The sequence below is a fragment of the Limanda limanda genome, chromosome 16 (genome assembly GCF_963576545.1).
Source record: "Limanda limanda chromosome 16, fLimLim1.1, whole genome shotgun sequence".
In the NCBI taxonomy this organism is placed as follows: Eukaryota; Metazoa; Chordata; class Actinopteri; order Pleuronectiformes; family Pleuronectidae; genus Limanda; species Limanda limanda.
This window is the reverse complement of record NC_083651.1, coordinates 17,078,492-17,099,687: the sequence shown is the minus strand read 5'-3', so window position 1 is coordinate 17,099,687 and position 21,196 is coordinate 17,078,492. Positions and strand designations below refer to the sequence as shown.

Genomic DNA, 21,196 nt, shown 5'->3' with positions numbered 1-21,196 from the left:
GTTATGTAGCTTATGCAGCGATTAAAACTTCTCAAATCAAGCCTGTTACGCTAATTAAATGATAAAGATAGTTCTATTGTCTATGATGAGTCATAGAGCTTCTTGTACATTTCAGAGATATGTCAAAGTGCTACTTCATTAATATCCTTTTGTTAATGAAATGCTTCAGAGGATGAATCATCATTTGCAGTGAACGGAGGGAAGGAGACGTGAGGTGGCTGTAGTTTCACACCGTTCAAGTCTTCGCCAGTTAAAACCAGCCGCATGCCGCCGGCCCCCCCACCAGTTAAGTGCAAAAGGCTGTGAATTGATTCTCACATGCGAGACGACATTTTATGCTATTGATATTGTATTCAATACGATACAACATACAAATAACAGATCAGGCTATTGTTCATGCTTTTCCAAACCATAAAGAAAAGCATATAATAATAGTGACAAAAAGAAAAAGAGAAATGTACGCTATGTATTCAACACATTTTCTTTTATATATATAAAATAGCAGTTTTCTTTTTTCCTGCCCAAATGTCACGGAGATTCGCCTAAAACAGCATGCACGTCGTTATCAAAACATTTACAATATATAAGTTATGCACATAATTCAGAGAAACAATAAATAAACTGACAATAAACCTTTTTTTTGTTTTGCACATCTGACACAAACAGTAGACATAGAAAAGTAACATTTACAGAACGATATATGCTTTAAACTAGAACTTTACATCTGAAATTACAAGATACATTGCACAGCATGACATAACTGATATTTCAATTTTTTTTTTCTCCTCGCTGCAGTGCAGAATCCTTCAGTGTCCATCAGCCTATGGCTTTATTGTTACAGATGAAATTTGAATTGCTTTGAAATGCAAGGTCATATCGTTTAAAGGAAAAAAGGCCATGATTATGTTCCCTTTAAAACACCACTGGCTCAGGCTCCGGTGAAGACGCGACGGTGAAAAGAACACTTAACATGTGGCTCACTAAATGGCTGTGACCTCGGGGCAATGGTCTGGTAAAGGGAGGTTCTTAGTACTGTTCGCTAGTAAGGTCAGCTCGGATTGTCTATTAACGTCTTGCTGGGGCGGCTCAGCTGTCATACATGAGCTGTAGGAGCTCTGGGAGTTATTGTTCAGGTAGTTCTGGAACTGCGTCTGGTTCTGGTTTTCCGGCGGCTCCACAAGCTCCGCCTTGGACAGCACCTTCTTCTCCGGATCCGCCGTGAAGCAGGTCAGAGGGGGGGCCGGAGCCCCGTTGGCCAGGGTGAAGTGGTGATTGGCTGTGTATTGTTCTGCAGCCTGATTGGAGTAGTCCGTGTACTGCCCGGCGGTCACGTTGAACGGCCCTTGTGCCGCGCTGCCATTGGTCATGCCGACCGGATCTTGGAATGCTAAGGCTTCCCCATAGGGTTCACTGGGTTGGCTGGTTTGTCCGCTGGAGACGCTACCGGAGCTCCCCAGCTGATAGTACTCAGCCGAGGGGGAGTTCATTAAATAAGTGTTTCCATTCATGTGGTTGTCATGTGACACAGAGCTGTCACTGTAACACAGAACAGCGGACAGAGGGACCACATCAGTGTGCAACACCGGCGGCGCCGTCATGTCCTCACCAAAGTTCTCAGACTTCTCCTCATCGTCTTCATCCTCCTCCTCCTCCTCAGAGTCGCTGTTGGCTAAGCTCTGTGTGCTGGAGTCAGAGAGTCCGCTGCAAACGCTGCTACTGTCCTCGTCGTCTTCATTCTCCTCTTCCTCCTCCTCGTCGTCGTCTTCTTCGTCCTCTTCCTCGTCGTCCAGCGGTTCCTCCATCACGTCCATGTTCTGCAGGTGGACGCCGGCCGTCTGCGGCCCGGTGTCGGACAGCGAGTATTCCAACCTGTGCTGGGACTGCACCAGAGGATTCCCGCTGGCCAGTTCGTTGGTTTCACCGCGGTAGCCATTGGCCGGGGGCGCCTGCTGCTGCTCACGACTCTTCTCCAGTTCGAGCTTCATTATAGTGTGCAAGAAATGGGTCCGAACGCGGATGGGATTAAACTCCACTCGGCCAGTTCCATTGCTGCAGCCCTCTTTCGTGCAACCACATGGAAATGACATGCGGTCCACCTGAGGGAAACAGAAACTAGCTTTACTATGCAATTCATTTTATGTTGAGATTACATTACATTACATTTCATTTAGCTGACGTTTTTATCCAAAGCGACTTACAATAAGTGCATTCAACCCCGAGGGTACAAACCAAGATCAACAAGAATCAAGAAAGTATAATTTCTTCAAAAATAAAGCAAAACTAAAAAGTTATATAAGTAAGTGCCATTTAAGTGCTACTAAATTGTTAGTTTCAAAAATTGTTAGAATTTTAATTTTTTTAAAATTTTTTATTTAAATTTTTTATTCAAGGTAAAGTCAGAAGAGGTGTGTTTTTAGTTTGCGGCGGAAGATGTGTAAACTATCTGCTGTCCGGATGTCGATGGGGAGCTCATTCCACCGTTTAGGAGCCAGGACAGCAAACAGTCGTGATTTTGATGAGTGATTTGCTCGCAGTGAAGGAGCAATGAGATGATCTGTGTAGTGTATTAAAACAACAAACCAAAGTGATAATACCCTGCACCTTCCTGCCTCAGAATATTAAGCTGTTTAGGAAAATAGAACATGGACAGAAAATGTGCATGTCGTGGGATTCACCTGGCACTTGATCCCTGCGATGCTGCAGGCACAGGTCTCCGGGTCGCAGAAGACTCTGCAGTCACAGCCGCAGTCCTCCCTGGACATCCGGATGGTCCGCAGGTCATGTTTCTCCTCCACATCAATCTTCTTTACCCCGGAGGTACGCAGCAGCGCCCGCCGCTTTTTAGTAGTGAGCGGCTGCAGGAAGAAGTACTCGTCCACTTCTGTGTTGTCCAGGTCAATGTCATCGTCGGAGATGTCCTCTGCCGTGAGCGTGTTGGCCTCCTCCGACTCCACCGTGCCGTTCTTAGTCAGCTGAAAACAAGAGGGAGTCACATCCTCAAGTCATTTGTGATAAAATCGAGAGAACAAAGAGCTGAGCCCAAAGACAGAGAGAAAAAAAGATGAAATGTCTTTCAGACCAAAGTCGTTTCTAATTCCTAACACAGCCTGTTTGATACCGACATCCACTGACTGATATCACAAATCACGTACCTTGAGTTTGATTGAGTTGAGTTTCTCCTCCTTCAGGTGGTCCCGGAGCATATCTCTATGGATCCTCTCCTGTTCCAGGGCAAACTCACCCAGCGAGTACTGCCTGATCCAGCTGTGCCTGTTGGACATGCCCAGTGTGCTGCCGCCCTGACTGGGAACACTGGTGAAGCCCTGCCGCCGGCTGAAGTAATAAACCGTCACGTTCTCGAAATGCACTCTCCTGGTGCGCACACGTTTCTCTCGCTTCAATATAGATTCAGCTGCAGAGGAAATTGGCAAAAAAAACACTGAGAGTTAATAAGGTGGTGCGCTCATTAATCATTTCATTTTAATAATCCCATATGGAAAGAATTACAGCTCCACACTGCAGATCCCTGTGTCACTCTGGCACAGCTGATGTTTTATCCTGCATACATTCTTTCTCTGGAGTTTTATAGCCACCTAAAGCTTGTTTAGATAAGTGACTTTTTTATTTTAAAACCCGGGCCGCAGATCTGCTGAGACTGTCGCCCTTTAACTCCTGAAATATGAGCAATTCTTTCTTGCCGTCTTTACAAAGGCTCCTCAATATCTTGAACTTAGCACACCTTCGTAAAATAAGGGTTTTATCGTATCTCTGAGGTTCTGCTTGGCTTGTGAGTCCTCGGTGCCTTTCTAAGGAGAGCACTACGGGAAGGAGGGGCGGAGAGGGGGGGGGGGACGGTGGAGCATAAATAATCCCCCCCGCCTGGCCAAGAGATGAGGAGGCCTGGTTCACAGAAGCAGCGTTCCCGGCATTCACAGCCATTTCAGACAGACAGGACAAATAGAAACCATCTGGTTCTAACAGCTCTCCACCCCCCCCCCCGGAAGAGGGACAATGCATTTCATTACAGATGTAGAGCTGTCAGACCGAGGGGCGACACAGCAGAGGTTCATTACCTACATAAGAACAAACACAGAACAGGTGTTCACTTGTACTTGGTGTCAAAACAGTCAACACACGTTAATTAGCTTTTCTCAAGAATCCCTATATTAAATAGGAGTGGGACACAATATCAATACTGCAATATATCATCGTCCTGATTTTATGAGATACAATAATCGATATGTCGGTACTAAATATCAATATTTAGTTATTTCGTACAAAGATATATCATTTGGCCAGTTTATGGCTTTTTTACATTAGATCATCTCAGTTTGTGTCAAACTCAATGAAACTGAAACCAAATTGCAGAGAATAAAATCCTGCCCTTAACCGTTTTAGGGCCAATTTTCTTCTTTCAGTTAGACAGATATCATGATGTATTGTTATAGGATTGTCTTGCAATATATTAATTAGTGCGGAATAAAGTGTAGCGATACATAGGGCCATGTATCGCTTATCGTATCATATCGTGAGTTACCATGCGATTCCAATCCCTTATATTAAACCAACATATGACATGTATGCGGTTCTGCTATAGTCATAAAATCACTTCATTGTTTCATCCTGCTGCCGACAGGTCAGTCCCAGCTTATGCACAAGCCACTTCACAGGAGTCTTAATAGTGCACAGCTCCCCTGGCGCTGTTAGCCGACCCTCTCGAGCCCACAGTCACCAGCAGCTGCAGCTGACACTGAGGCAAAGGATCAGCCTCCAGGGACGCAGCACCCTACTTATGCCCCCCCCTCTTCCCCTGCAGGGAGACGGCTAATAGACACTCGTCTGCATTTCATTTACAAGGACAAGTAAAATCCGAAGTTTTGTTTTGCCATTAAATAGAAACTAAAGGTAATGAATAAAAAATTATAAACACATCTCATTCAAACAAGGCTCCTGTCTTTTGCTCCTTCAGAATTACACTACAGAGATTTTTTTTTTTTTTTCATCAAACATCTAAATGCTTTCACAATCCCCCAAAAGGATTAATAAACTACAACTGTGTGATCCCGTTCACTCACATTTCTCAGACATTAAGATTCCCGTGAGCTCATTGTTACTTATTGCAGACGACTTCAGTTTCCTTTTGAACCTGCTCGGGGAGGGAGACGTGTTTTTGTTGTGGTTGGTTTATTACTCAATTAAAATGAATTCTTCAATACAGAGTCAGTTCAAACGAGGGAGAACTGTGGAATCTCTCAGTGCCCGACCTCTTTTGAAGCATTAGTTAATTCAAAAAGCAAAACTGACAATCTGCCGAGAATCCTAATGTCGCTGCGACCTCTTCTTAAAAAAGAAAGAACAGCTTTTTCTTCAGAAAACTAATCCGCCATTATTTTGATGATTGCCTGAGTCTCATTCAAGAAAAGTCAATTTGATAGTTTCACCTTTGACGTGAAGGTTTGCTGCTTAATAATTTCTAGTTCTGGATTCTTGATTGTGCATGAAAATGCATATGCGGAACTTAGGGATACTCAGTGGACTGAATGATTGAGAAAATAATCAATTTATCAATAAATACAATGGCACACAATAGAGTGTCTACGTCCAGCAAGTCCAACCAGTCCCCTTAAATTCTATCATGCTGCACCAATTTTTATACATTAATAGATATGAGTTTCCAAAATAAGCCTGTTTTCTACTTATCAAGAGGCATGAATTATTCCCTGGGTAAATGGTGAGGATATTGAAAAGCGTCATAAAAACAAAGTGAGAAAAAAACATTCCTGGATCCGTCCCGAACCTCCTTGGCTGTGGTTCAAATTGTTAGTTGCAACCCCTGTTGTTACCAACCTTGGATCACATCTCATTTTCAGTGTACATGTGCATATTGACTTTATATCTCCCACTCCTCACAAATGGCTATTCCATCGAAACAATATGATTTATTTAAGCAGATATTTCATAATTTTGCTTTCAGCCGCTGTGCTGATAACAGAGACTGGCTCATTTGCATGTACAGTTTCAGCAGTGTTGCACACACACAGCTTGAGCCTGCATCAGCTCCTTCTCACACTGATGCTGATCATATTGAGGGAAACTGCCTGTGTATCCTTCCCTTTATTACAGCACTGGACGCTTGTATTATATTGTATATTAATTAATATTCATGTTATACTCCTGAATCAACAGACACAACCATTTGTTTCTCTGACCTGGATGCTGTATTGATCGTGAGCTGCAGAATCCAGCTGGTTCTGAGGGTCATTCCCATCTTGATTAAAAATCCCTTTCAGCGCTTTAGCTTTGTTTTTCCTTGTGATGACATTCATCCTAACATCAGTAGCACACGCTGGCCACACGAAGCACAATGCATGCACTTATAAAGACGTGGACACTCACGGGTGAAAGGGCCTGAGGCTGAGGGGTTGACACTGTCACTGCTATCCCCACTCTCGCTGCAGGAGACCTCATCATCAGACTCCCGCAGGGAAGAGCACGGGGAGGAGGTGGCTTCCACCTCCTCAAATTTCCTCTTCAGTATTCCGCTCATGGCCTGCCGCATCTGCACCTGAAACCAAGAGACGGCAGAGGGGCAACATATTATTTAATATCCAGTTTAGGGGCCTTCATAATCCCCAGCACACTCAATTAGCAGTGAGACGACACCACCCCATCCCCCCTTCATATGAACACACACACACACACACACACAAACGCACACATTTCATCCTGCCGCTATCCAGCTCCCAGACGAGGTGGAAGGAGAAAGCTACTAATTACATAGTATGTCTTCTTTACAATTAGATCATTCCAGTGTCTTTCAGGCCGGAGACAAAAAAAGACACTGGACCAACTCGTCTTCTGCTCAGATTTGAATTATAAACAATACTGTATGATATTTGATCTCTATACACCTGGAAAGCAAATGATTAAACAGCTCCAGGCTAAAATATGTTGCATTTCATCTTATAGGACAGAGCCGTTCCAAATCCTTTTTTGTTCAGGTGCAAACACAGCCTGAGGTGCTGTTCCGTGAAGTGATTTGCACGTATAGCTATCTGTAGCACCAGAGGAGGAATAGGTGAAGCTGCTGTTGAAGTGACATCCTGTTGCAAGCTTCTGTTATGCAGGTACGACAGAGCAGAGTCAAAAAAATCCATACTGACAGGCCATAATTTGCCTTGCAATCTGCAACAAATGCAGTCAATAGCCGTGTCTTTACACAGCACTGTAAAAGTAATAGGCAAAATGGACCCATAAATATTACCCAGCCAGAGACCTTTTGTTTGTAAAATTGCCAAAGTGATATAATTTATTTTGGAGGTTCTGTGGTTGCAGCTATATCCTGCACAGCTGCTCCGTGTCGGTGAAAGTAAATAGTCAAGGTTATGGCTCTTCATACAGATGCTACATCTACACTCCGTCCACACCAGCGTTTAGGCTCTGTATTAGCTTTAATCCTTAATAACACGCACGATAGCACAGATCTCTGGACTACTCAACTACACTGGGAATGCGTGTGCAGGTGTAAGTGGGAAGGCTGGACACTGAGATTGTTTTCGCAGATTGCTCCATTCATCTCCCACGAATGTAAGAGGATTGTAAAACGAGGAATGTAACGGCACAACAGTTATTAGCAAAGACAGCAGGGTCAGCAACGCTTGTCATCGATTATCCATGTTGGTTTTTTAGTGGTAGACGAGGATAATGCCAGTGGTTTTCTTCAGGAAGGAGGATGTGTGACAGGAGCCAGATGATAGCAATGAAGGCTACATCGTAACTGAGAAGACTCAATCAGTATCATTCTTTTTTTCCAGATATCTCAGTTTTTGCCAACCCTGACTACATCCACACTACTGTGCGGTTTCAGACTTGGTAAAACGGAGAAGTTAGGAAACGCTGCTGGGCCTATTTCAGTTGGAAAACCCTGGGCTGTGTTCTAGTATAGACAGGCAGAAACTGAGATGATTGGAAATAATGACATAAACACAACTGCTGAGTGAGACTTTTCCGTCCAAGAGTAGCTTTCGATGATTCTGCAGGCTCCTATCACATGACCCCGGTGCGCGTGAATGTTCATGTTTCAACGGGTAATAAAACTTATATGGGGCTAAACTGCTCTTGTGGAGAGAGAAAGTAGTAATGATGAAGCCTAAGACGCAAACCTGGAGTTTTCAAACTAAAAGGGAGCCAGCAGCGTTTCCAAACTTCTTAATTTCAGCGGTTCCTGCAGTGTGGACCTGAGGCGAGTCTGTAGTAGAGTTGATGCAATATTGAACGAAAGCGTACTTGTAGGGATGTTGCATTAATAGTCCAGGCCTCAAACGGTTTTCTTCGCACACGTGTTCCAAACCACTTCAGTGTCAGTCGAGAGGGGCCATTAACTCTCTCTCTGTGTGAGGTTGCAGTTAGATGTATAAACAAGAGCCGAGCCTTCAGTCAATACACTAAAACTAATCACCACTGCACTGGAGCTGGCTCTAATCATCTATGTATTGTAACTGTCATGTTATTTCCAACGTAAACTCGTGACTGATGCAGCGTTAGTCACTAGTCATGACATTAGTTGAAAATGCAGTCATGTAAAGAATTTAATTGTCTTATGTTCCCTGTTTAAACAGCAGCAGCTGGAGCATCAAGTCTCATTTTAAAATAAATAAAATGGTGTAACAGCCCTGCTGCTGCTGCTGGTACAGCACAGCGAGGACTCTATGATGACTGGCAGCTCATCCCTCACTGCCTTCTCTCTCCTGGAAGCCGGAGCCTGTAAAGACAGTGTGCATCTTCGTTCACCCAGTCCCACTCTGTCTATATCTGCCAGAGCAGCTTGTGGGGGAGTTCCATTCACAGACAGCCCTCGCTGTTTCATCTGGGCGCCGCTACTGAGTCATTACAGATGCAAATGCTGCCTGAGAGAAACACGCTGCGAGGAAGAGAAAGAGGTGCCACGGCGCTGGCAGCAAAGAGGTTCATTGTTCCTGGGGGGGTGGGTGGGTGGGTGGGGGGAGCTGTGCTTGTTCAGTGCGGTGTCATGGCACCACCAGCATTTGGAGAAGCTCCAACGTCAACAGCATCTACCTACAACTGAGGAATGTGAGGCCTCGTCCATCTGGGAGGAAGTGGAGGAGAGAGGAGCCAGTTTGGGTAAATCCAAGGGATAGTGATTCGGAAGTAAATCGCCTTTTAGACCGTAAAGCCAATAACTGAGTTGGATGAAGAGAAACAATCAATCCACCCTCTCTGCTGAACGATTTTGACAAAACAAAACAATGACTAATGACTTGAGAAATATATCAAATAATCCTTGTGCGATTTCAAATATTCATCAGCAATTTAAAGATGCTATAATCTCACATGAGAACTGATTCGATTCACAACTGCAGGAGTGGAAATTTCCAGCAGTTTGCAGCATGTTTTGTGCAATTTTGGTCAATTTCCGAGAAAGGGTCCTAATTAGATACTATTGTTGGAAACCTATTCATATGCTTATCCCTCAGCTGATGCTGCACTGGGCTCTGATACCAAAAGTGGTTTCCATGGAGATTCTAATGCACTCTCTCAACTAGTGCTTTGCCATACGACTGTTTCCAGTGTTACATTTAGTATCTGAGGGCTCGAAGCGAATGCTGTTAAACCAGTTCCTTTTCCAGACTGATGCATCACTGGTTCATTTCCCATCTGACAGCAGGCGGTAAAAGTTAAAATCTTGAATATGGACTTGCATGACATCATGGGCCACAGCGCCGAGGGTGTTCTCGGATGAACCTCTTTCATCGTGGCTAAATCAAAAACAGAGATCGCTGCTCCTTCTTTCTTTGTCTGCACTGTTGCTTTCCCAGTAATCATGGCTGGGCAGCATACACTGTGGCACGATGGAGAAAATCCCAGAAAAAAAATAATGCCGCAGAAGCCAGCCTGGAAAGCCCCTCCCTGTGTTTGCCTCTCTGTGCACACATCCAGTGTGGAAGCCAACTCTTGTCGTTAATCAACAGCGCTAACAGCACTGTGGCACACTTGCATTCTAAATACAATAAAAAATAATTTCAGGCCCCTTGTCATTCACCAGGTTCCCACAGTCACAGAAAAGGGATGTGACAACACACAAGGCTCGAGAACACTCACAACCAGTGACGACAGCAAGCCTATGGCATCTGGAGCAAGTCATGACACATCAGTCCTGCAATGACCACATTACACTTCAGTGTGTGTGTGTGTGTGTGTTAGTGTGTGTGTGTGTGTGTGTGTGTGTTAGTGTGTGCGTGTGCTGGCCCTCACAGGAACAACTGACCTGTATCCTCTGGCAGACTGTCCCTCCTTTCACCTCTTCTCACAGCAGCACAGCAGCCGCACAATCATAAATGCAGCGAGTCAAAACGAAAGGAAAGGTGAGACATGATGAATGAAGAGGTTCCCATTTTGTTGGAGTCCACTGACTTGCAGCGACCCCTGAGCTCCACGAGTGTGAGAGGAAAAAAATAAGTGTGCAGGAGTGTGAGAGAAAGAGACTCTTGTAATTTTCCAGCTCGGCCTGCATGCGCTGCCCGTACCAAATGCTTTATTGTTGCGAGATGAAATATTTTCTTATTTAACTAAACCTCTCTCTTCCTCTACCTCGCTTTATCTCTCCTCTTTCTCTCTTTGGCCACACAAAGGCTCATTAGCTGCAGCCGGCTGAAAGGCAGCAGCCTGACTGGAGTAGAGTGGAGCAGAGCAGAGGCAGCCTGTGAGAGAGAGAGAGAGAGAGAGAGAGAGAGAGAGAGAGAGAGAGAGAGGCAGTGGGAGGGAGGGAGGGAGCGAGCGAGGGAGAGAGAAGGAGGGGGGGAGAGAGAGAGAGTCAGGCGTGCCTCTGCTCCTGCTGTCTGCAGATATTTTTACCAACATGAGCTGGGGAGGGGAGGGGGACGGAAAAGGGGAGGAGGAGGATGTCGGCAGAGGTATGGGGGAATCGGAAGGAGGGAGAGGTGGATAAAGGGGGGTGCATGTGTGATGCAGGGCGGTGTGAAAGAGGTGTAAGGGGGGGGGTGAAGAGAGATGCAGAGAGGGGGGAATAGTAAAGTGAGGGGGGTTGAGGAAGTGGGGGTAGAGAGAGACGAGAGATAGGGGCAAAGGAGAGGGGAAACATCTGATGCCAAGAATAACACTATTAAAAGAAGAGAAACTACAAAATAAAAACCTAAAAGGTCAAAAGGAACAATCCAGGATGCATCAGATTAATCAAGAGAACAAGATGAAAAGTGGCAGTTGTCCACCTCTGAGCAGACAAGTCGCAGAGGGAATTTGGAACACACACAGACACACACACACACACACACACACACACACGTGGAAGAGGCCGACATATACCTCAAACACAGGAAATACGATTTGTCAGGACTCTAGTGCACGGGCTCGCAACACTTCCTATGCCAGGAAGTTCTGCAGGAGAGTGAGTGCAGGGCCCTCATGCAGTCAAAGACACGATATCACTCCTGCACTCGTTGGACTGTGTGTCAATATGAAAAGGACGTGCACTTCCTCTTATGGAGCAGCTTTCAGCCTGGAGGCTTTTTTACAGCCAGCACAGCATTACAGTCATTAAAGCAAATGGGAGCATAAACACAGTTTATAGTGTAGTAGGAATAAAATGTTATTTTATATACTGTAAAAACAAAATTCAAAATGTGATGCCGAACATGGTCAGTTACACTCGATGCAGATTTGCATTTTTTCTGGCTCATAAATTGACATAATTTAAATCCAATGTGGGTTAGGTGGGTAGTTTATAAAATATCTGTCAGAGCCAAAGTATATTCACGGTTTTATGTGAAACAATCTGTTTTCTCTTTATTGCATCTGTAAGAAAAGCAATTTAATTCAACCCTGCAATGCTCTGCATCCTCATCATTGTCCTCACTTAACCTCCTCCTGCACTGCCCCCCCGTCCCTGTTGTCGGTTCCATTATCGAGCCACTTCAGGAAGCAGCAACAGCCCTTTAAAAGCAAACATATCTATAGAATGAAGTCGCACCGGATGATAGGATTTAATCAGGAAATGTTTCTTTCTTTTTACTCATCTCATTATTTCACCATGTTGTTAATGAGGTTTCAGGTCATCTGAGCTGCCTTTTAACATATAATACTGATACTGTACCAGGACCAGCTGTGGTAGCCGTGCATACTGTCAGGGTTTATATCCCTTTAGCACTGACTTTGTAATGGGTCCTCTAAAATGGTAGATGCATACAGTACATACTGTACTCTGCTGAGCACTCAGAGATTACAGTATAGGCTATTATGGCTGGAAGCATAGTAACACAACTGCAGCAGCAACAAGACACTTTACCCTGTACACACAGATCACATTAACTTCACAGTTTTACTTTGACTGCGTCTAAAATCTCAAAATGACAGCTCTGGGTGTGTGTGAGAGTGTGTGAGTGTGTGTGCGTGTGTGTGTGTATGAATGATTCACAGTGACTTAGTCATACCTATATGCGCGGGGAGGATTTGTGCCCACTGGCTCTGTGGGGTCTAATTCTGGGCTACCTGACAGGTGACATCAAAGCTACAAATAGTATCTCTGTCCTAATGGAGCTAGGTGGCATAAGCAGATAACTATTTATTTTTCTTTAAAACTACTTTTATTCCTGACATTTTCATACTAATGGTACTTTGGCCCAATGTCAGCTGGGATTGGTTCCATTCCCTTGCGCTTGATGGTTCCGATGGCCGGTCGCTCAATGCAATATTTTAACCAGTTTCAGAAACAATAAATTAACAATCTGGAACAACTGTCACAATGACAATGGTATGGATGGAAGTGAATTACTCTATCTGTGTTCAGTCATATCCTCTACTTGGTTGCAATATGATGAACTGACCTGTTATTTTGCTCTTAATAACAGTTCAAATGAAATGAACCATTACAGTAGAGGTAACACTTTCACTGTGAAAATATTAGGAATAAGGAAAGTGTGCTATGATAATGAATTTCATACCATGTATTCATCTCTTTCCCCCCCAACACGTTTTTCTTCCATTCACTTCTTTCATTACCTTGAAATGTTTTATTAGACAGCCTCATCTGCATTCCTTTAATGATTCATCCACGAGCATCTCATGCACATGCTGCCCCATTACATAAAAATGCAAAGCATAAGCTGGGGAGATAGCATTTGTTCCACCACGGCACCAGTGATGCTGACCCATATTTGCTCTGACTTTCAAGAGGCATTTTAATTTCAGTGGAGGTACTTGACAAAGAACATGAAAAAATAAAGAGGTTTGAAATTAATCTGACTTTATTTGTGTTGCCGTACGGAGATTGAGGTCATATGCAAAAGAACTGTTCAATTCCCACTCTCACAGATGAAAGGTACATTTTGAATATATTTTTAATTACACCTCCAACACAGTGCTCTAGTTCCAAGACAAATAAGAGTTTGTATGAACTGTTCTGTTCTATTCTTGAAACAGACTGTGAACCCATGATATGTCTTTTGGGCAAATATATTGGCTGATGACATATCGGTATCTGCATTTGCAACACGCACAAATATCAAATATACAGAAAATAAACAACACAGATGTGGGTTTATACATTTATATTTGATATAAAATAAAAAAAATGACTTATGATAAAGAAAAATATCAAGCCTCAATTACATTTCTGTGCCATAAGTGTTTGATATTTAAATCTTAGGATTTTTTTTAACATAATGTTCGAAATAGCCTAGATATTGCATTGATTCTTGACAGTGGGCGTGGCCTCCGCTTGGTGCCCATTCGGTCGTCATAACGACAACAATAACAGTTTCATGCTTGGACACACAACAAAGTCGGCTTTCATGCTAACGTGCCATGCTAGCTGTCAATGCAACGCTAAAGAGAAGCACACACCAATTTAGCGAACTGCCTTTGCCACCTCTTTCACATTAACATGATTTGATTGGCTGGCAGCAGCGCATGGGAACCACAATGCAGTTCGGTAATGCAAGACATCACACCATTCAAGGTCAATGATTAGTGTTTTGGTTGAAGCCTGCAATTCATACGTGTAAGTCCAGCGTAACAGCATCGGTATCGGCCCCTTTAAAATCTGTATCGGTCAGGTACTATTTAATAGGTCTTGAATTATGTCTCTCAAACTTTCCTGAAGTAGCTTTCTCTAGGATCCTGAAAATATAAGTGTAAAAGCCAAGTTTATATAAACCCTTCAGCGATCTCACCAGAATTGTGACTCTGAACCGCCTGGCGTCATGACAGCATATCAGCGACTGTGACTGGCTGTGAATCACAACCGTTAATGGTAGAGACTGGAGTGAACCAGTGATGATTCATAGCTTCCACCCTTATCCCTTAAATCAACATCCAATCTATCTCACAGTATGTTCAAACGTCGTGCGTAGCAGATGAAGGGTTCTTCAACCTATATAGAGTTCAGGACCATCACAAAAGGGCCTCTCTCTGTCGGAGCTGCATTAAACAAGACTGTAATGTCATCGGCTATTATTCATAGAAGGTTTTGCAGTACACTCTTTGTGCTTTTCAAAAAGGTATAAAAGATAAATGGGCCAGTCATAAACAGTGAGTAGAGAGAGGTTTTCCAGGAGAGGCAGTTTGTCTCTCCTCCGAAGCTGTTACTGTCTCAGAAATACTACATCAGCTATGTGAGCTTTGCCAAACTCAGATGCCTCCTCTCCTGGAGCAGATGCCTTGATAACATGCAGAACCAACTACTTAGAGCATTGCAAACAGGATATCTGCCTCCGGAAAATTGCGTACATCATTATCATCATGCAAGACAGAGAAAATATGGACTGGATTTCTACCATCATCAAGCATCAGGCGGATGTTGCATAAAAGTATACGGTAATCTCATTTACAGGCTGGGTAGCAGGCTCGGAGGTATTGCTGTGTTCATGGATTTTTAGAAATACAAAGATTATTTTGGTGGGGCTGTCTTGAGCCTTGGGGGCTGGACTCAGACAAGCTAAGGGCACTCTACCAGCAGGAAACAGAGAAGAGCCAAAGAAAACAAGTTCCTAGTGGAGAGCAATGTAGTGACCAAGAAATGTTGTCCAGGAACTAGACTATGTGTAATGACAGCTTACCCAAAAGTGAAGCCAAATCATCTTGATCACCACCTGGTGGCTGCTCCACTCCACGATCACTACTACACAGATTCTCCAAATTATGTCCAAAGCACAAAATGGCGGCGCCTGTGTCCAGGATATTTCAGCTTCCTTGATGTACAACTGGAGGAAGTGGAGACGTATCGTCCCTCTTTATGAACAGACTATGATGGAGATGGAAAGGGAGTAAACGTGGGATTTATCAGTGAGGCAACCAGAGGAATGTGAGGTTTTGTTGTGTGTCTGCAGGTTGTGTTGTTTTCTGAGTTTGTCTGTTCCCTGGTGGTTAAAAACGTATTATTGTGGCTTATTATAGCAGCACTCACATTCAGTTTACTTTAAGCCAGAGTCAAACACCCTACAAACACTTACATTATCCGTGCTTTACATACATCCCTTCTGCTTTGCTTCGAAAGGTTGCCGGTAAATATTGAACTCTAATTAGTCACATATGAGAAAACTGATTATGTGCTTGAAAATAGAATTGTTTGCAGACTCAGTTTCTTCAAGATGCCCATCGGACTCATCATTTGAACAAAAGCCAGAGGTATGTGTGTGTGTGTGTGTGTGTGTGTGTGTGTGTGTGCGTGTGTGTGTGTGTGTAGGGGATATACAGTAGATTGTTTGCCTCCCTGTTCTGTATCTGTGTCTGCCAAACGCCTTTGCTATCCAATATGGCCGGTCGCATCACCGACAACAACAGAGTGCCTCCACAGTGAGGGGAACACATTTATCCACCCCAGATGGCTTGGCAGATGTTTTTATAAATCCTTTCTTCTTCTTCTTCTTCTTCTTCTTTTTTTATTATATGAGAAACAGTTTTTTCATGGCGGTAGACTTTGAGTGACTGAGTGGAACCAACTGATGGGAGAACGGAGCAGAGATAGAGATAGAGAGAGAGAGAGAGAGAGAGAGAGAGAGAGAGAGAGAGAGAGAAACCCTGAAGCCACAAAAGATCCTGGGCCACGCCGCCAGTCTGATGCGGCGTTCGATCTCATCCATCACCGGTGTCACTCTCAGCCGTAAACAGCAACCTTGAACGAGAGAGAGTCGGCTCGGCGGAGAGAGTGAGAGATGTTCGAAAGAGAGAGAGAGAGAGAAGGAGAGATAAAGAGACAGATAGATTGAAAGACAGGGAGGCTGGGTCTCAGCTGGACTCCCCTGAGGAGAGGCTATGGCCTGGATGATTATACAGCTACAGATGATGTCAGTGGAGGATCCCTGCCACAAACACAGTGCTCACATATTTAGTGACACCGTCTTGTATATGGGGGGGGTGAGGTACATTCCTAAATTAAACATGAAAAGGCCAAAGTACAATGTGTTTTGCAAGAGGTCAGGGGGTTGCTGCCTTAATCTACGTGCACTACCACGGTGTTCAGGAATGACACAATAATAATGTCACATGTGTCCTGTCCTTGGAGATCTCGAAGGGAGCACATGGCAAATAGGAACGAATGCAACTGAGGATGAAAATCAAACAGCGCAACAGAGGAAGGGAGAAATAGAAAACTCTTCCCAGCGATATCTATTTTAATGAATCCTGCGGAATAGCTGCAGTTTAGCTCCGGTGTTGCGAGGGAAGCTCATTTATTATCCATCCACAAAATGCAGCCGGCCTGTCTGTCGTACAGTGAGGTACAGAGCGACGAGAAGAAAAAAAAATAAAACACCTGGCAATTTTGTGCAGTGACAGTGACAGTAAACATTTGCCGTTTTACCGTCGTGCTCGCAATAAAGGTCAGATGGGCAAATTATGCAAATAAATAATATCAGTCGTCAAACACGGGCGTCTTCACTCTCCATCGGCTCTGAGAGAATTACAGAATGCACGGGGGACGAAAACATTACCCAATTAAACACAAAGGGAATCCATTTAAGGAAATGTTGCGACATCTACAGATTTATGCAAATGAGACTTCACATGCGCTCTGTACATTTGTTAACTTGCACTTGCCTGAGGCTGCAGACAGATCTGCTCCACACACATGAGAGAGGGGGGGTGGGGGGGTGCGGGGGAGAGAGAGGAGGAGAGAGAGGAAGAGGGGGGGAGGGAGTGGAGCCCGCTGCTCAGCACTCAGCACACGGAGGAGCCGCAGCCTGGCGATGCCTGCTGCAGCCTCCATCCTGCAGCCGAGTGCTGGGATTCATTGATCTGCTCCCCCTCGTCACAGAACAATGGAGGAAGCTCCTTATTGAGCACATGGGTCCAGGGTAGAAAAGGAGGGTCACTGCCGCACATCATAGCCGCGCCATTTCATTCCAACATCTTGTAGAAGAAGTAAGAGCTGCCTAACTGCTTGTTTTATCAGTGGCCAGTGCACCGCTCTGACAGACTTGTATGAGAACATTCTGGCAGGAGGATGCTGAGAGCTTGTGAACTCATTTGACTCCTCACACAACTGTGTGTGCATTTGCAGTATTTCACCACAGAGGCCATTAGCAGGGTTTTTAATGAAATAGAGACGCATTCTTAAGACATCTCACCCAGCATCACAGCTGTCTTTGTCGTTACAAGCGGTGATCAACATACAGTTTGTGCAGACAAATATAGAGCCCACGTTTAATGGTTTGATTTGCGGTAATACAAGTCACACGGTGCGGTGAGGCATAATCAGGCACCCTCACCCCTGTGTCAATCACAATGCTCGGCTAAATTATTCATGGCTCGATATTTTATTTATGACTCTATTTTCCCATGTCACCTGAAAGTTCGCAAAAGCCAGTTTGCAGGCAGAAACAAGAGCTGCCAAAACATTTCACAGAGACAGGGCTGCTTTCATCTCTCGCACAGGCTGGGAAAGCTGTGGGATGTGGGGTTCACATTCTGCAGACAAGCCTTATCATTTATATATAGCCAGTATCATGTAGAGATCTTGAATCGCTCTTTTTATATGCAAAGCATTTGCGGTGTTATCTGAGGAAATTCATGAAGTAGGCCAGCTCTGCATGTGATGCAGTATAGGGTGAACTATAGTGGTAAGAAAGTCAGTACTTTATGTTTTCATGATTCTGATAAAATCCCTATTAAAGTTGCGATAAAGTATGGAGCTATAACATTTAATTGAATCGAATCAAACTCTTATCCAACATGTTCTATCAAATGTTTACAATTGTATACAATGCTATCATTGTGAAAGTGAAATAAGTGACATTATATCAATTCCATTAAATATTTGATGGGTTTACATGTTTGTACTTTACCCTGCATCATTTCTGGTTAAATGTTTCTAAAAAAATGATAATTTACATAACAGTTAAAATTTTAACTATAAAGTTTTCCTTGTGCATGTCTTTTAAAACCGAAAAAGTCTAAAAATAGAAGTTCTCTGTAGATTTGCTGAAGTTTTTCTTTCACATACGAAGAATTCAGCAGGAGTCCGACACGTTCTCAACAACAGGAATATCCCGGGAATGTAGAGCATGCAGGAGGCAGGACATGACAGATACACTTCACTCTCGTGTCTGTCACATGTTCACTCACTTATTGTGAATTTTAATGCTGTATTCTCACATGGGCTGGGGGGGAAAGATTCCAAAAAAATGTCACCAGCAAGTCACTCCGACAGTTCATGTCTGAAAGTACTTTGATTTTGAAACCACTATCCCTGATATCCAACAGCTCATTCTCGTCTCCGCCCAATCACAACCTTACACACTTGCCTTGAGCCAATCACGTACCAACTGTCAAACTTTAAAGGTTTTCTTTCTCTCTGTTGTCAATAGTCGATTCAGTTTTCAGTTTTGTGAAACACGTCCACCCCTTCACCAGCTCTGCAATCAGACTGTCTTGTTTCCTCACATGAAGAAGTACTGACCTCAAGCTCCATCCTTCATCACCATCACCACCACCACAAGCACCAGCACCAGTGTCTATGGGCTCCAGGGAAGTTTCCTTCACAGTAGAGCACCTAATATTCAAAACCGCTTCCCATAGTGACCTACTTCCTGCCGTGTTCTAACATTCCTCCTGTTCTCAATAAATTAAATTTTACTTCAAACTTACACTTTTATTTGTCTTATTAGTTTCTCCTGATTGAATTGGTATTTATTTCTCAGCTCTAACGTTTTTAATCAAAACAGCTGCCGTGATGTCCAAAAATTACGTTGGGCAACAGTGTTTTATTTAAGAGAATTTCTTTTTTTTTAATTAAGTTTTGAAGAACTATCATTCTTCATTTTTTTCATGGTCTTTGTTGATTAGAGCGGTCATGAGAGATGTTTGGTTAAAATGGGCTGAAACAAATTTTTTAAAAAGGCTCAACACATCATCTGAGTTTTTGTTCACAAAGACCTTCATCAGAGCATGAGACGTGCTTTATGCTGCTTATACATTTTACAAGGTTTAACTAACTAACACTCTCTGGATTTAAAATACCAGAAACATAACTTCCAAGCTCCTTTATAAAATTAAATTGTCACAGAAAAGCAACAATCAAAAACACATTTACACTTTTTCTTCTGTGTTATTTATTAAGAATTCAATAGTTGAATATGAGTAAATGCCACTGAGGCAACACCAGCACTCTGCGGGTGTGATTTGATCAAATCTGACTGACAGTGAACAAGCATGTTATTTATAATGGTGCCTGTCAGCAAGACTCTGACACGATAAGAAGAAGCTTTCAATTTCTTGGAAAGATCCAGATTTAAAAAGATGAATCATCTTTGATGAATCATTCATCAAAAGATTATATATACAAAAAAATTGCATTTACATACCCTATTCATCCATAACCAAACCTTTTCAAAATGAAAGTGATACAAATGGCAGAATGAAGTTGACAATCGCATTGTCATAGTGGAGCTGAGAAGAGGAAGAGTGTTATGTTTAAAACTATTATATTCCTACTGAAATAGTTATTGAATGGGGTATTTAAATGATTTTAGGCAGCAATTAATAATAGTGTATTTGGGGTCAAACTAGACCCGGACCCATAGGTTTGAATGTGAAAGTGAATGGTTTTTTTTCTCTGTATGTCAGCCCTGAAATACACTGAAGGGTGAACCCCGCCTCTCAAAAGATAATCAGTCTCCATAATGAATGGATGGATGCATAGCTCCATCCATGAATGAACATGTCTCTCATCTTTGATCTAGAATTCTAAGAGCTTTCCTTTATTAAAAAAAATAGTTTTTTATGTATCACTGATCAGAACATTAATTGTGAAGTTAAAATTGAAATACTCTTTGACAGCTGTAATGCAGAGGCTTACCTCGCACTGGCAAATAAAAACTCATTCAGGCAGAAACATTAGATTTTTTTTCTCTTAACACTTAATTAGCAGGCAACAGACAAACGATTCCAAATAAGTGTCATGGCAACATCTCAAGAGAGCACAGACCTGAACGGTGAAAGCCCAGAGCTCAGCCAGAAAGGAGCCGAAGACACAAAAAAAACAGTCACATCAAAAGCTTCTAAATTGGAAGCATGAACCTTGCTGCAGCACACAAAGCTGCTCGTGATATAAAAGGTTGATATTAGTCTGTACAACTGTGATGCGGGTCATTGATGCTGGGATTTCAATTTGGAGTTCAGACAGAGAAGACGCCAATTAGAACATGCACAGGCACAAAACATGAAAAACCCAAGCTCAGTTTGAAACATTAGGAATTAGTGAAAGGGCCAAATGCTGTGAACCAGAGGGTGAAATGTGTCTTAACTGATCAAGGAGACAGGAGATATAAAAAACAAAAAAATACAGCAAATACACAATGATGTTGCAATCACTTGCCAGTTAGTCTATCCGATCAGGTTCATTACTTGAAAGATGAAACATTCAAATATACCAGAGGTTGAAAATCTGCTAATTTCAGGAATATCTGAAACCTTTCACCTCAGCCAAGGAGTTTAGGTTTTAATCTATGTTTGTTTGTTTGTTAGCAGGATTAAGCAAAAACTACCAATTTCCATTAAATTATGTGGAGAGGTGCAGGAGCATGACCCCAGACAGAGCCTGAGGAATGTTGGTGAGCCAGGATTATTTTTTTCACTTTCTTTAACATTGTGATTTTTCAGAGAATTATGTGCCAATCATAAAGAAAATAATACATGTTCACATATTTAGGTTGTTGGTATAGATGTA

The 21,196-nt window shown here is 43.1% G+C and overlaps 1 protein-coding gene across 1 annotated transcript; it reads right to left on the bottom strand.

The window, feature by feature from the left end:
* Positions 1-980: 980 nt before the first annotated feature.
* csrnp3 (cysteine-serine-rich nuclear protein 3) lies at positions 981-6,559 on the bottom strand. The gene is made up of 4 exons (XM_061089208.1): positions 6,397-6,559; positions 3,153-3,412; positions 2,676-2,972; positions 981-2,096 (listed from the first exon to the last, which is right to left on the bottom strand). Exons 1-4 carry the CDS (start codon positions 6,557-6,559, stop codon positions 981-983), a joined length of 1,836 nt encoding a protein of 611 aa, XP_060945191.1.
* Positions 6,560-21,196: the final 14,637 nt, after the last annotated feature.